Below are 15,142 nucleotides of genomic sequence, written 5' to 3'. Positions count from 1 at the left end.
CGGCCAGGAGCTGGCCAGTTTTGTAGAGTTCATTGCTGGGGCTGGGGACAGAGTGGAGGGGCTGGCAGTGAAGACAAAGGAAAGATGGGGAGCTATCTCCATCCTCTCCGTCCTACGAAAGAAAGAATGAAGCAGCAAAGAAAAACCCGTTCTTTCTGCCTTGGCTAACAGTCTTGGTGTTCTGGTTCCAGGCCTGTCCCTCCCCTGTGGCCCCAGCAGGGGGCACTGCAGCCCCTCTGAGGCCAAGAGGCCTACTCCCCCCTCCTCCCCCTTGGACCCCGGTCCAGTCCTGGCCAGGGCCCAGCTGGGTCATGCTCATCTCCCAGACTCAGGCTGCCAGCCCTCTACCCACTCCAGGGCATGAAGCCACGGCTGGAGGACACAGGGAGCCATGGAGAAAAAAACAAGAAAGGTTTATTTAAATCAGAGAGCCTCTGAAGGCACCTGGTTTCTGTCAAATATATTTTTTAAAAAGGCAGTAACGTGGCAACTGTACAGGGTGCATGATGGGTAGGAACTGGGCATGGGGAGCTGGGAGGGGGACATGGAGAGAACATAGAGGAGGAGGCACAGGGGAGAATGGGGTATATCAGGTCAAACCATACAACGGTCAGACCCAGCTCCTAGCCACCCTGGGACAGGCAGACAGTCTGACAGACACGGACACAGACACACAGACACATACACAGAGACACACGTGTTCTCCAAGCCCAGGAGCCTCCACTGGCCTGCACAAGCAGGGATCAGTCAGAGCCAAGAGTGGAGAAACTCAAGCAGATGCCGAGGCTACACCCCGTCCCTCGACTCTGAGCCCCAAGCCCACAATGTCCCCACTGTCCGTCCAAAGGCTCCCTCCCCAGGGCCTGGAGATCCGGACCCAGCACACGCCGTGGAAAGCAGAAGTCAGTTAGAAGAAAAAACCGCCAGACCACTCAGGATCACCCCTGGCAGAAGGAAGGGGCAGGAGGCAGACAGGGAGGGAGGCAGGCAGTCCTTCTGTCCATCCTTTGTCACACAATTGCCCGAAACAGGAAGGAGAAAACAGCCCCCAGTGCCAGACCCAGACACAGGAAGAAGGCCATGATGGCTCCTGCGGTCTCTGCCTCAGCCGGCTTCACTTTCCTAAGTGGAGAAGGAAGGGCAAGGCTACCTCAGAATGGCTGTACCCCAGCCCAGAGCCTCTGGGTGGAAGGAGGGGTGGGGTGGGGCAACTTGACTGTCGAACCTCATTCTGCTGATCAACCCATCCTAGCTGCCTAACCCCAACCTGGCTTCTCATCCTTGAGGGAATGTGTGTGGTGGGGTTGTCTTTCACTCCTTCCTGCGAGCCCGTCTCCACCTCCACCCAAGTAAGCCTGGACACCCCCCTCCACTACAGTCACTATCCCCTCAGCCTAGGAGCCCCTCCTGAGCCATCTCTCCTCTCAGCTCTGGGAGCAGGGACTCTCCTTTTGCCCTCCCTCTACTGAGTGTCCCCCACTGGAACTCTAGATCCTGTCTGATGCCACCAAATTCCCTGCCAGCCCTACTCACTTGGGCCCAAAGCACATGCAGAGGCTGGCGAGGTAGCCGTTGGAGAAGGCAAAGGCGGCCATGAAGAAGATGAACCAGGCATCGTGCTCGAAGACCACAGTCAGGTAGCGGCGGGGCTTGATGTTGCACAGCAGCAGCAGTGGCACAAACACCAGCCGGGCCAGCACCAGGCTTGGCAGCCAGCGGCTGTCCTTCCCAGGCTGTGGGCACCAGGCAGGGCCTCAGCCCAGGCCGCCACCCCAGGGCACAGCCAGGCCCCCAGGGATCCATCTGGGGCCCCTCAGGACCTGAACTGAAACCTCAAAGCCTGGTTCTCCTTAGGGGGTTACTCTTGAAAGGGGCATGGTGGAGCCTTCTGAGTGCTGGAAATATTCTACATCTCAATCTGGGCAGGTATGTATATATATATATATTCATTAAGTTGTACACTTAAGACTTGTACTTAACTATACATAAATTATGCCTCGACTTTAAAACAAATGGTCCCCTTACTACCATACTTTCTTGGGTTCCCTCTCTGGATCCAGGCTGGACTCTTACTTCCCACAGGGGCCTGGGGCCCTCTTCCTCCACTTACCCACATAAATACAGCTGTGAGGCTCCGGCCCAACCAGTCAAAGATATTGAAAGTCAAGAAACAGGACACAGGAATGAAGTAACGTTCTGGAAGAGGAGATGAACGGGTGGTTATCAGGCTCACAGAGGCAGGTATAGCAAGCCTAACCTTCACTGGGCCTCAGCTTCCCCAAAAGTAAAATGGAGAAGATGCTTCCAGCCCAGGGAAGGGCAAATGGACCCAGGAAACAGGGAGAAGGTGACCCAGGCTCCCTGTCTTCCCCACTTCCAGCCCAACTCAAGATCCTGTCTGTTCCCATCCTGGGAAGCTATGGCATCCTCACCCCAGGTGCTGCTGCCTGCGATGCTTGACTTGACCTCAACAGTCACGGCTGGAAACATCCCAATGGTGATAGTGAAGATGAAGCAGACAGAGAAAGCCAGGACTGAGATCTAGATAGAAGGGGTAGAGTCACCCAAGTGCCTGTGTCTTCATGGTGGCCGTGCATTAAAGAATCACGAATCGAGGCCAGGCGCGGTGGCTCATGCCTGTAATCTCAGCACTTTGGGAGGCCAAGGTGGGTGGATCCCCTGAGGTCAGGAGTTTGAGACCAGTTTGACCTGGTGAAACCCCGTCTCTACTAAATACAAAAAATTAGCTGGGCATGGTGGCATATGCCTGTAGTCTCAGCTACTTGGGAGGCTGAGGCAGGAGAATCACTTGAACCCGGGAGATGGAGGTTGCAGCGAGTGGAGATTGCACCATTGCACTCCAGCCTGGGCAACAAGAGTGAAACTCTGTCTCAAAAAAAAAAAAAAGGAACCACGAATCCCCACCCCCAGCATGCACGCACACACACACAAAAGAATCCAGGAGTGACCACTCTCAGGTCAGAAAGGGAGGAGATGGGTGGCAGGGGCAGGGAGCAAAAGGAGGAGAGAAAGAGGACAAGGGGTGGAAGGTAGGATAACCTCCCCTAGTACATTTTTCAGGATGGCTTTGATAGAGTGGCTTTCGTTGGTGGGCTGAGAGTTGGAGACTGAAACTCCGGACTCCTCTTTGCCTGCTCTTGGCTCCTCTCCTGCGGGGGGGAAGAAATCTCCAAGTTGTGGGGAGGACAGAGCAACAGAAGACAACATAAACATTCCCCAGAATGGCTGGGATTACTTGAAAGTAGACGCCTCCTTAACCAGTCCCAGCCGTACTCTAACCCTAACCCAGACCTCGCCTCCAAATCCCTACAGCTCAAGTCCCGGGGGGCCTGGCCTCTCCCAGGAGCCTCAGGCCATGTTATTCCTCACTCAAGAATCTGAAATTGCTTCCCACTGCCTTTAGTCCAAACACCTCAGGCATTCAAGGTCATCTAGGATCTGCCCCCATTTTATCATTGCCGGCCCTTATTTCCTCTTGTCCCCCTCTCCCCACTCTAGTCCTTCAGTCCTCCTCTGGCTCGGGGCTGCTAGCTAACACAGTGCACTCATCTTTGTTCTCTTTGCTCATGCTATCCCCCGCCTGGTATACCATCCTCCACCCCAGCTTCCTCAGGCTCTTCGGACCTTTGGTAATGAGGTCCAACTTGGTCTCCTGCTCCCCGGGTCCTTCGAGCTTGAGCTGCTGGTAGTAGCGGTAGAATTCCTATCAAGTAAGGGAGACGGGGGAGGTGGATTCAGAGGCAGAATCTCCAGAATCCCAGCCTCCTCCAGATTTTGTCCTCAGAACACCCGTGGTCTGGAACCCCAGACCCCTATACCCCAAACCCCAGCTCCCTCCATTTACTCACCAGGCGGGGCAGGCCCAGGTAACAGATGATGGTCAAAATAATAACAGCACAGGCTGTGATAAAGTAGCCGAAGGCACTTTCTGATAGCTCCGAGCCACCTGGGGTGGTGTCAGTGATCAGAAACAAGCCCCATCCCCTCTCCCCACCACACCAGGGCACAGGGCCGGTAGACAGCCGGACTTACTGGCAATAGCGCAGATCATGGCCACGGAGGCAAAGAAGCCTGCTAGGCCCTGGCCACTCATGATGGGGGCCGTGTAGCTGGCAGGCAGAAGGCCAGCCAGACCAAACAGGCTGCCCTGCAGGATGGCACCAAATGCTGGGGAAACAGGGTGGGCATGAGCAGGGGAGCTAGGGCTGGCCGTTGGGGGTGCCCAAGAAGACAGGTCCCTGTCATTCCTACTTTACTCTCGGTGAACCTTGAGGCTGAGCTGCCCTTCTCTCTGCCCCCTCCCAGCCCTGGTCCAGGCCCACTCAGGCCTCTGAATCCCAACTGCTCACAGCATCCACTCCCTCCAGGCGGAGGCTGGGCTTCTCTCTGGCTAACAGTGGGTCTGAAAAAAGAGTGGGGGTAGTTGGGCACGCCTCCTCCCACAGGCCCCCTCCTGGCCCAGCTTACAATTAATGAGCACGATCTTGATCATGGTGATGACAAAGAAGGGCAGAGCATCCAGCTGCACCTTCACCAGGATGGCAGTGATCAGAAACACCAGCAGGATGGCCACCAGGCTGCCCAGGATCCGTACGGACTGGGGGATCCTGCCGGGAGAGGCCAAGGGTGGCAGAGACAAGTGGGCAAAGCTGGGGCTCAGCCAAGGGGGTGCAGGACACAGTGAGGGTCAGGCTGGGGGCTGGGGAGGGGGTGGGCACTCACCTCTGATGCAGGAAGGAGTTGAGGTAGGTGAATAACAGCAGGGGCAGCATGGCACATAGGGTCATGACATTGTTGAAGATGGCACTGAGAGGGTTCCGCTCAGGCAAGGGTGCTGCAGGGGCGGCTGACGCCTGGGCGTCCTTGCTCAGTTCAGCAGTGACCAAGGACACATTCTGGGACATGTCCAGGCGGTTTGTGAAATACTGCAGGGGTTGCAGAGAGGAGTGTTGAAATCTCTCTCCCTGTGCCTACCAGCACAGAGTCAGATCCTGCAGGCACAGTGGGCACTGCCCCATGGAGCCCAGTCCCTCCAGCCTCACCTGAGTGGCCGTCATGAAAAAATTCCATGGGAGCAGCGTTCCCAGACCCAGCATGAAGAAGATAAGCCAGACAGCTTTGTATCTGCAATGGAGGAGGAAAGAGGGGCCAAGTGACGCACCATCCTGCCCCACTCCACGATGCGCCCCAGGGAAGCCCCTGTCCATCGTCAGTCTCTCTAGGTCCCAGGGCACAGGGCGTCTGTGTTTGTGTCCATTTGCATGTGTCCTCTTATGGTGTGGGGGGAGAAAAGGGTACATGGCTCGTTGGAATTCGGGGTGGGGATGGGGTCAGGGTCATAGGACTGAATGGCATGGCTGACAGGACCATGGTTATCAGCCCTGGAAGGCTCAGGGGACTCTGCAGGCTGGGAACCAGTGTGACCCACACATCCGGAGATGGTTTTGGAAATCCTGCCGAAGGGCAGGGGGTGGGTGGATGAGTGAGAAAGCAAGCAGCAAGTGTCTTCCACCCCCACCAGGCAGGCTGGAAGTAATTATGCTGTCTGGTCAGGGACTGTGTTGCTCCCCAGAGAGGATTCTGAAGTTGAGAAACTCCCATACTATTCTGGACCTACAGGGGCAGGCAGGCAGGGTGCCTCAGGGCCGCTGTGAAGAGAGGGCCTTAGAGCTGTTTTCTTCCTGGCCAAACAGAACTTTGTAGTTCATACCACAGGGCAGGCCAGGAGGTATGGGGCCACCGGAGGTCATCTGGGCCTCAGGGTGTAAATAAGGGCTGCCCACTTTTGGCCAGGGCAATGCCCCAAGCCCTATACCTCAAGGCCCTTCCGGGTCACGCCAACTTCTCCCAGATAGGCCTTGCCTGAAAGCTGAGTAACCCCAACCCGGCCCATGTAGATCTCCAGTTGGGTTTGCACACCCTCCCCAGAGCCAACACCAGCTCTCTTCAGAGATGGCAGGGATAAAGCCCAAGGCAGTGAGAAGACAGGCCTGGCCAGAGTGCAGGAGCCTGGACCACTGGCAGGCCTCACACAGGGATGGCGTGGTGAGCGCACCACGTGAGCAGGTCTGAGTGAATGCAACTGCAGCCCCCCAACCCCCTCACATACACGCTTCCCTTGGAGAAGCTAAAGGCTTGGTTCAGAGGCCCACAGCGGAAGGAAAAACTCCCAAAGTCACATAGGACAGAGGATCAGGGCGGCGGGGGGGGCGCTGGGAAATGACTGAGCTGTGCAATAAGGCAAATGGAGCCGGAGAGGCCTTCAGGGAACTGCCCACAGGAGAGCAGAGGTGGGGACAGAATGGGCAGGCAGCCTGGGAATGGAGCACAGGAGGCAGGGAAGCACCCTGGGGCCTGGACTTACTGCCATGCCTCCTTAAAGTCCCTTACTTCTAGATCCACTTCCCGGGAAGTAGATACTTTTAGCTCTATTTTACAGGTGGAAAAACAGTCCCAGAGAGATTAAGCTACATGCTCAAAGCCCCCACAGGCACAAGTGGCCTAGTTTCATAGCCTTTGGTACAGGAGGGAGATGGGGTGGGTAGGGCAGACGTGATGGGTTTCTGGGGCCTGAGTTGGAGGGAAGGACAGAGCCTGACGCTTTGAAGGAGCTTTGGATCTCAGGGATCACTTCCTCAGCCTTCTTGGGTCCCAGATCCCTTTGAGAAATTAAATTAAGCTACAGCCTCTTCTTCCAAAATATATATTCACAGTCATAAATGCAAGTCTAACTTGATTGGGAGTTCACAGGCTCCAGAGGCGGGGAATTGAGAGGAAGATCAGATCAAGAACCAGGGTGGGCCAGGTCATCTAAGGCAGAGGCCCCAGGGCAGTTCTGCCAGATGTGCATTGGAAGGAGGGGTGCAGCCAAGTATCTCCCCACAGCGGTGGCGGGAGGAGCCGGAAGCCGCTAACTGGCTGGAGAGCAACAGTGGAAACACAGACAGGCCAGGGAAGGACTGCTGCCCACGCACCCTGCCCTTCCCGCAGACACCCCAGCCAGCACCCAGCCAAGGCACAGGGGGTCCCCGCCCCTGATGCAGACCTGACTCATAGCTACCTGGCTGGAAGGCCAGCCAGCAGTGGCAATTCCAAAGGACACCGCACCCAGCTCCCTGAAAACCCATTCCCTGGATCCACAGCCCAGCCCCTTACCCCTTACCCCTTACCTGTCCTGAGGCTGGTGACTGGTTGTCATGGTGATGGTGTTCTCGGTTTTCCCTGGCTGACAGCTCCCTCCCTCAGGGGCCTGCTGGGGGCAGGAACAGTGTAAGGCCCTGTCTTGGCCCTGCCACAGGCCTCCTCAGGCTCTTAGGGGGAGAGGCGGCAGGGCTGACAGAACAGGCCAGTCGAGGAGTCCAGTAAGACTCCCTCTGTACCCTGCCCCTCAGGACCACTCAACTTGACCCCCACCCAGCCCCCTGGCCCAGCAGGCCAGTCCCGCGCGGCCCCCCTGCCTGCTCAGACTCTACCTGGCTCCCGGCCTGGCCGCTGCCACCGCTATTTTTATCCAGCAGCCGAAGCAGTTTATAAGCTGGGAAACAGGAGGGTGGAGAGCAGGAGGGAAGGAGGAGGAAAGATGATGGGAGGGAGGGAAAGACAGTCAAAGAAGGCAGGCAAGAGGACGAGAGGGGTCAGGGACAGTGATGACAAGGGAAGGAGGGAGACAAATGGAGGAGACACAGCAAAGAGGTCGGGGGAGGAGGAGGAAAGACACAGAACAGGCAGATCTGCAGCAGCTGCGACAACATCGATGATGACTGAGGCCAAACGAGAAGCTCCTCAGGCCCCTCTCCGCAAGTCTGGTCTCTCCACCCTCCCTGGGGAGCCCCTGGATTCATGGCTAGAGTGGGGCTGTCCTCTCCTGGAGGCACCCCAGATTCCAGCCTCTCTGCTGTTGACACCTTAACCTTTCTTTCCAGCCACTGCCCAGGGGCTTCCTAGTTGCTGGCCGGTTTTCCAGGAAAATATTTCATAATGGATGTGGGGGCACCGCCCTTCTCCCTCCCCCCCTCCCAACCCCAGGGTCACCTAGCCCTCCCTTAGTTCCTCTCTCAGTCACAGGCTCCTGTCCGCTTCCCCTTTCTAAGAGTGACCTTGAAAAGAAGATTGGAGGGGTGGATCCCAAAGCTCCTATCCTTCTCCCTCAGCGTCCCTCTCCTGCTCCCCATTTGTGTAGGGGGAGACCCCCTGGCACCAGCAGATTAAACAGCTTTCCCATTGGATGGCATGGGAAGCCAGGCAGATGTGCACTGACACATCCCCCACACTCAGGCCTAGCTGGGCCCAGGCCTTGCTGTTTGGGGTGAAAGGACAGCTTCCCCTCTCTCCCTTTCTGGGCACTCACCAGGTGCCCAGACTGGCCAGCAGAAGGGTCAGAGCAGAGCAAGCCTGGGTAGTCCCTACAAGGTGCTCCTAGTTCAGACTCAGGCAGCGGGCCTTGTCCACAGGCTCCTGGGTGCGCATCCAGAATGAAAAAGGTGGCACAGGGCGTATCAGGAGAGAGTCTCTCAGGCTTCATGGGGCCCCATTCTGAGAAGCCTTGCAAGCAAAGAAGCAGAAGCACACCCAGGAGATAAAAAGCCACCCCTAGTCGCTCGGGAGATAAGAGAACAGGGAGTCTCAGCAGGGGAGCTCTCGCAGGTGCAGCATTGCTTCTGGCCCCACTCGACAAACAGAAGCAGCTGGGCACCATGAGACCTTCCATGGGCTCTCCAACCTCCCTGTAGTTCCTCTCAACCCTCCCCAGGGAAACTCCAAGCTCTCAGAGGTCATCCTCACCCCTTCAGCCCCACACCTCCAGATGGAGGCAGAAGGATTCCTCCAATCACGCCTTCGACAAATATTTACTGAGGACCTCTGCATGCTAGCCAGGCACTGTCCTAGGCACCAGGGGGTGACTAATCATATTTACATTTTCTAGAGAGATGAAGGCAAGAGGGCATTACTGGGGTGGGGGTGGGGGAAACCCTCAGGTCTCAGGTTTTTTCTTTTTTTTTTTTTTGAGACGGAGTTTTTGCTCCTGTTGCCCAGGCTGAGGTGCAATGGCATGATCTCGGCTCACTGCAAATTCTGCCTCCCAGGTTCAAGTGATTCTCCTGCCTCAGCCTCCCAAGTAGCTGGGAATACAGACTCCTGCCACCACCCCCGGCTTTCTGTATTTTTAGTAGAGACGGGGTTTCACCATGTTGACCAGGCTGGTTTCGAACTCCCAACCTCAGGTGATCCACCCACCTTGGCTTCCCAAAGTGCTGGGATTACAGGCATGAGCCACCGAGCCTGCCTAGGTCTCAGGTTTTCTATTAAGTAGTAGGGACTCTTCCTCTAGGTTCTTATTTCATACCCGCATACCCTGTACTCCACCCCACAGGCAAGATTCCTGACAGTTAAGAGCAGGTGTAGCTTCAAAGCAGATAGGGGCCTGGGGTGGGGAGAATAGCTCCTGTTCTCCTGGGTAAAACTGGCTTAGGCTTAGAGAAGAAGTATTTATTTCTTCCCTGTCCCCCTGCTACACCCCTGCTCTCTGTGTTCTCAGGAGTCCCCATACCAGTCTTGGGCACAATTCAACTCCAGCCCTCTCCTCCTGCCCATATCCTAACATTCAGCTGGCCAGCCTTCGTGTTTTGCTCTTGTCTGCCTTTGCCCAGCGGCAAACAGGGATCTGATACCAGCTCAGAGCATCTGGTGTCCCTTCAACTATGCCTTGGCCTGCTGAGGTGGGCCCCTGAAAGCAGCCACCAAATTGAGTACATCCCTGCCTCCAGACTCCCAACACCTCTCCTGCAATTCTCCACTCCCAGGATCTCACATGGGGCCAGCCACTACCTGCAGATCTCTTGTTTTTTCTTCACAACCACCCATAAGCTAGTACTAGCACTGAATAGATGGGGCCAGCTGAGGTTCAGAGGGGTTGAGTCACTTGCCTGAAGTCACAGAGCTGGTGAGTGGAGGAGCTAGAATCCATATTAAATGTTCAAGCTCCTTTTGGAATGGAGAGAGGTATAAAAGCTGCTTCTCAACTAGCCCTGTAGACTGGGAGGTGGGGGGAACTCTGATTCAACTAAAGGGAAAAATGAGGTGGAGACCAAGATCATTCCCAGCCTGACTTGAGTGTCAGGCACCTCAGCCCCGCCCCATCACACACATCCTGGCATGGGGAGCTTACACAAGCAGGAGGAAAGTTGGAGGGTCTGGAGGCCACCGAGAGGAGTAGGCAAAGGGACTACCACAGGGCTGGTGAGAGACCCCTAGAGGTGTGAGGGCAGGGTTGGAGCCAGCCTTGACCTACCACTGCTCTCTCCTGGTAAGCAAAGCCGAGGACTGTGTGTCTTCGCCCTCTCATATACCCTCACAGTAAATCAGTAAATGAGGACGTGCGCAGGAAGGAGACGCCAGGGATACGAGTTTAGCCAGTAAAAGACCGGAGTTAAAGAGATAGCCCTGCACCTCCGCTCGCGAGCCTCCATCCCCATCCGCATACCCCTCCGCTAGCGCAGTTAGCGGCACGGCCCCTCCCTGATACCGACCAGAGTGATCGGGATCACCCGTCCACTCGCCTGCCCCTTGGGGAGGTCAACGTGACCGCAGCCTGTTTTAGGCCCGGGAGCCAGGCCGCCCAGCCCAGCTCGGGTCCCGGTCCCCGCAGGGTCCTCCGGCTCCCTGGCCCGTGCGCGCCACGTGCTGCGCGGCTCCGCACGCTCCGCACTGGGGCCCCACCCGGCGTCCCTTCTCCGGGCTGCGGAGCCGTCAGGCGCGGCCTCCCTGCCCTCCGTGGCAGGCGGGCAGCGGCGTCTTCCGCCCTGGCAGTCCCCAGTCCCCGGCCCCGGGCAGCACCTGCCGCAGAAGCACTGCTCCCGCGCTGAGATCCGCGCGCTCTCCCTGCAGCTTCCCGCTCCCGCCGGGGCACATTCAAACCCGCCCTCCGCTGAGCCCGCCCCGCCCTACGCCCACTGCCACCTCCCCCACGCCCGCGGCCCCGCCACCGGCCCACCCCTGCCACCCCGCGGCGACTTTGCGCGCTCCGCCACTCCCATCCCGAGCCCCTGCGCCCCCAGGGCCGCCTGGTCGTGTTATTTCGGTAGATAGGACCTCTTTGGGCCCTGCCACACCAAGGCTGTCCATCGTGTGGGGTACATGGGGCTGGAGGGTACAGCCACACATTAAGGACCTGCGCAGACTCCCATAAAATCCATCTCGGGACTGTTCCATTTACACACCCGCTACTCAGACCGGCCCCGACGCCCACGGCCCACTCCACCTCAGATATTCCGTTATCTCTTCCCAAGCCCTGCCCACGCCGCGCTTCCTCCACACTGCACCTTTTTCCTCCCAGCGCCCTCCCTTTCAATGCCCCTTCTTTCTTTCAGTCCCCTTCCTCTTCTTTCCTTTCAAAACTGCTTCTGTCCGCACCTCCCATTTTCTGTGACCAGCATGATGGGTTTTCCCATCCCTGACACATCCAGTCCCAGCCACAGACGCGCAAACACCACACCACCCACAATTTTGACTTGGAAGGGGTGTGTGCCTCTGCCTGTGCTTGTGTGTGCGCGCGGAGGGGGACGGGGCAAAGCCCTCCAGCTCCCTCATAATTCACCCTTTCTAAATCCAGCACTTTGGAAAACTGAGGCACAGGTGGGAATGGGAAGAGAAAAAGCCAGGAACACCCTTACATCCTGAGTGAATCCTATTGTCCCAGCCGTCCTGAGAGGCGGAAGCCTTGCTAAGCACGTCCTCCACTAGCTAAGGAGGAAGGTGTGGGCGTGCTGAGGGGTGGTCCACCAAGTCCCTTCAGGGGAGGGGGAGGGAGGCCCTCTCTTTGGTCGGGCAATAAATGGGGTGGGGTGGGGGGCACTCCCTGCCCTTCCAGCAGCACTCAGTGCTAGAGGATGATCCTAAGGCTGGAAAGGTCCTAAGAGAAAATCCAACCCACGCTGCCCACCCCATGCCCACTGACCCGAAGGGCTTGTCCCCTAGAGAAGCCACAGACACTGATTAACAATTGGCAGTACCTCACATCATAGGGATAAGGTAGTCCTACCCTGTCCCCAGAGAAACAGACAGGGCCCTAAGGAGAGAGGTGGCTTTTCTAATTAGGGTCAGTGGCTCTCCCCAAGCTACTCCAGAATGGGTGTCCCCAGCCTTCTGTTTCCATGCCCCACAGAGATGACACACATATTCCTTCCCAACCCTCCCCACCCCCCCATCCCCCACAGCCCCGCCAGCCCTAACCAGAGGGCAGGAAGATGGGTTTGGGTGGTATTTTTCTAGGCACAGCCCCATGACTTGAGAGTGGCTTCATGTCTGTCCACAGCCCCCTAATTCCTGCCCTCATGTTTGTCCAGTCTCTCTCTCTTCCTCTCGTAGCCCTCCTCTCCCCTCTGCCTTGGCCCCCTTCCTCGCTCCCCACCCTCCTTTCCTGGTCTCTGGGTCTGTGGGGGTGGCAGGGCTAGTGGTCAGAAGATCTGCCAGGCATGGCAAGGCTGGTGGCCAGTGGCTGCAGTTGTGTACAAAGGGGGCTGGAGGTGGAAGAAAACTGGAGGGAAGTGGTGAGGGTCTCAGGCCAGACTGGGAAAAGCTGGTTCCTCTCCCCACCCGCACTGGGGGCCTGCCAGCTCGGCGGATGGCAACAGCCAGGGCTGTTATTGTTGGAGAGAAGTCCATCTGGCATCCATCCTGCTGGGCCCCTAGCCAAGCAGAGGAGGTTGCTGGGTGCCAGGGCCCCCTGCTGGACAGCCTGGGGAGCCCCAACTTACACAGGCCTTGCCTGGAGTTTTTCTAGCCAGGCCTTGCCAGCTCTGTTCAGTGTCTGCCTGGTCTTCTGGCCTCTCTCCCTCCCTGAGCTCCCTCAGGTCCCTGTCGAAGGGGTGGGGTGGGAAGGGTTGGTCCTGCTGCACCTCTACTCTACACCTTATTCACCACCCTATATGGGACCATGGCTTGCCCCAGACTCCCTCCCCAACTTGGCAGGCCCCAGGCATGCCTCACCACCTCACACACAGCCCTCTCTCTCCCCAGGCGTGTGTCCTCTCAGCTGTCACCAACAAGTCATGTGTGTTTGCTGGAAGTGTGTTTGCTTGGCCTGGGGGTTGGTAACCAGCACATGTCTCATGACTGTCTGTGTTCTGTTGTGTTTGTATCTCCACGGCCTTGTGACAGGGCTGGGACTAGGGAGAGGCCAGTGAGGCACTTGCCAGGGGTGTAAAATGTAAGGGGGAGCCAAAAAACTCATTAAGATAAATTTTAGGCCAGGAGTGGTGGCTCATGCCTGAAATCTCAGCACTTTTGGAGGCCGAGGTGGGAGGATCACTTGAGCCCAGGAGTTCAAGACTAGCCTGGGCAACATAGTGAGACCCCATCTCTACAAAAAAAATTAAAATAAATTATCCAGGCATGGTGGCTCGAGCCTGTGGTTCCAGCTACTCCAGAGGCTGAGGTGGGAGGTTCACTAGAGCCCGGGAGGTGGAGGCTGCAGTGAGCCATCATCCTGCCATTGCACTCCAGCCTGGGCAACAGAGCAAGACCTTGTCTGAAAAAACAAACAAACAAACAAAAAAAGATACATTTTAATGTAATCAAAATAAGTCGTTTTTTTTTTCTTTGAGATGGAGTCTCACTCTGTCACCCAGGCTGGAGTGCAGTGGCGTGCTCACTGCAACCTCCACCTCCTGGGTTCAAGCGAGTCTCCTGCCTTAGCCTCCTGAGTAGCTGGGATTACAGGCACGTGCCACCACGCCCAGCTAATTTTTGTATTTTTTTTTTTTTTAGTAGAGATGGGGTTTCACCACGTTGGTCAGGCTGGTCTCGAACTCCTGACCTTGTGATCCGCCCGCCTTGGCCTCCCAAAGTACTGGGATGACAGGCGTGAGCCACCGCACCCAGCCCTTACCAAAATAAGTTTTAATGCAATGTCTACAAATCAAGACTCCATGATGCCAAGTGCAGTGGCTCACATCTGTCATCCCAGCACTTTGAGAGGCCAAGGTAGAAGAATCACTTGAGCTTAGGAGTTCAAGACCAGCCTGGGCAACACAGGGAGACTCTATCTCTTTAAAAAAAAAAAAAAAAAAAAAAAAAAAAAAAAAAAATTAGCTGAGCATGTTGATGCATGCTTGTGGTCCTGGCATTTTGGGAGGCTGAGGTGGGAGGATGGCTGGGAGGATGGCTTGAGTCCATGAGGTCGAGGCTGCAGTAAGCTGTGATCGCACCACTGCCCTCCAGCCTGAGCAACAGAGCGAGACTCGGTTTTTGTTTTTTTTTTTAAAAGACTCCATGATGAATAAAACATCAAGATTTTTAAAGTAAAGACAGGTGTGTTCACAGGGTGGGTACTGGCTCGGGGTTCGAGAAGACTAAATTCTTTGTTCAGCTAGGTCTGGGCTGGTCTTCTAGTCTAATTTTCGAGACCTCTTCCCCCTACCCTATGTTCCTGGGGCAACTGTAAATGGCTGGGGAGTTTGGGGAGGCAGTCATCTAATAATGGCCTTCGAAGGCCCAGAAAAGTGGCCCCGCATCCAGAAACCAAAGATTCTGACTCCCCTAAGACACTGTAGCCCAGCAGGTCCCCCTACTGGCCCCCTGTCCCGCCCGGCAGCGTGAGAACGGCGCAGACCTCGCCCCCACCCCACCCCGCCAGGCCCCCCGGCCCCGCCCCGCGCACCTGCTGAGACTTTGGAGTGAGCATCCGGATTTGGCGGGGGACGGAAATTCCCAGGCCTGCGGGCCCCTAGTTCTCTCCCTCCTCATCTCGGGGCTGGGGCCATAGCCACGGCTGGAGAGCGCAGCCCGCGCCGGGCCTGACCGGTGTGGGCCGCCGGGCGGAAGAGAGGCTGCAACAGGCGACCCCAGCGCCCGCCCAGAGCTCCGCAGCCGGCTGCGTCCAGTCCTCGCGGCTCAGGGGCGGGGAGACCAGAGCCGACTCAGTGGGAGGGGCCCTTCGGGTCTGGGACTGGCGGCGGGCGCCTTTGGGCACCCGAGACTTCGGAAAGCGACGCGGTTAGGGGCCCAGGGGCTCGGACTCCCTTCTCTCTGCCCCTCCCCCTGGGTCGCCTCCCTGAGACCTGGGAGCACGTACACTGGCTTTGAAGATTCCCGAAGGAAGCCGATGGGGTAGTGGGGAGGGACG

The 15,142-nt window shown here is 57.0% G+C and overlaps 1 protein-coding gene across 9 annotated transcripts; it reads right to left on the bottom strand.

Moving 5' to 3' along the window:
- Nucleotides 1-392: 392 nt before the first annotated feature.
- On the bottom strand, nucleotides 393-15,105 carry SLC29A1 (solute carrier family 29 member 1 (Augustine blood group)). 9 transcript variants are annotated; one of them, XM_024248013.3, is made up of 14 exons: nucleotides 14,678-14,905; nucleotides 12,774-12,873; nucleotides 7,191-7,270; nucleotides 5,064-5,145; nucleotides 4,744-4,946; nucleotides 4,489-4,628; nucleotides 4,054-4,188; nucleotides 3,870-3,967; nucleotides 3,646-3,724; nucleotides 3,073-3,170; nucleotides 2,433-2,541; nucleotides 2,111-2,196; nucleotides 1,534-1,733; nucleotides 397-1,122 (listed from the first exon to the last, which is right to left on the bottom strand). In XM_024248013.3, exons 1-14 carry the CDS (start codon nucleotides 14,761-14,763, stop codon nucleotides 1,011-1,013), a joined length of 1,608 nt encoding a protein of 535 aa, XP_024103781.1. In that variant the 5' UTR covers nucleotides 14,764-14,905; the 3' UTR covers nucleotides 397-1,010.
- Nucleotides 15,106-15,142: the final 37 nt, after the last annotated feature.

This window comes from Pongo abelii, chromosome 5, assembly GCF_028885655.2.
Source record: "Pongo abelii isolate AG06213 chromosome 5, NHGRI_mPonAbe1-v2.0_pri, whole genome shotgun sequence".
Taxonomy (NCBI): domain Eukaryota; kingdom Metazoa; phylum Chordata; class Mammalia; order Primates; family Hominidae; genus Pongo; species Pongo abelii.
This window is presented reverse-complemented; position numbering and strand designations above follow the sequence as displayed.

Excerpts from the sequence above, each read along its gene's own strand:
- SLC29A1 (XM_024248013.3), bottom strand. The coding sequence starts at position 14,763 with ATGAGGAGGGAGAGAACTAGGGGCCCGCAGGCCTGGGAATTTCCGTCC. Across the intron at positions 12,874-14,677 it reads TCACTCCAAAGTCTCAGCAG|GGACCTGAGGGAGCTCAGGG; the intron begins GTGCGCGGGGCG and ends CCCCTTCGACAG. Across the intron at positions 3,171-3,645 it reads GTTGGACCTCATTACCAAAG|GAGAGGAGCCAAGAGCAGGC; the intron begins GTCCGAAGAGCC and ends TCCCCCCCGCAG.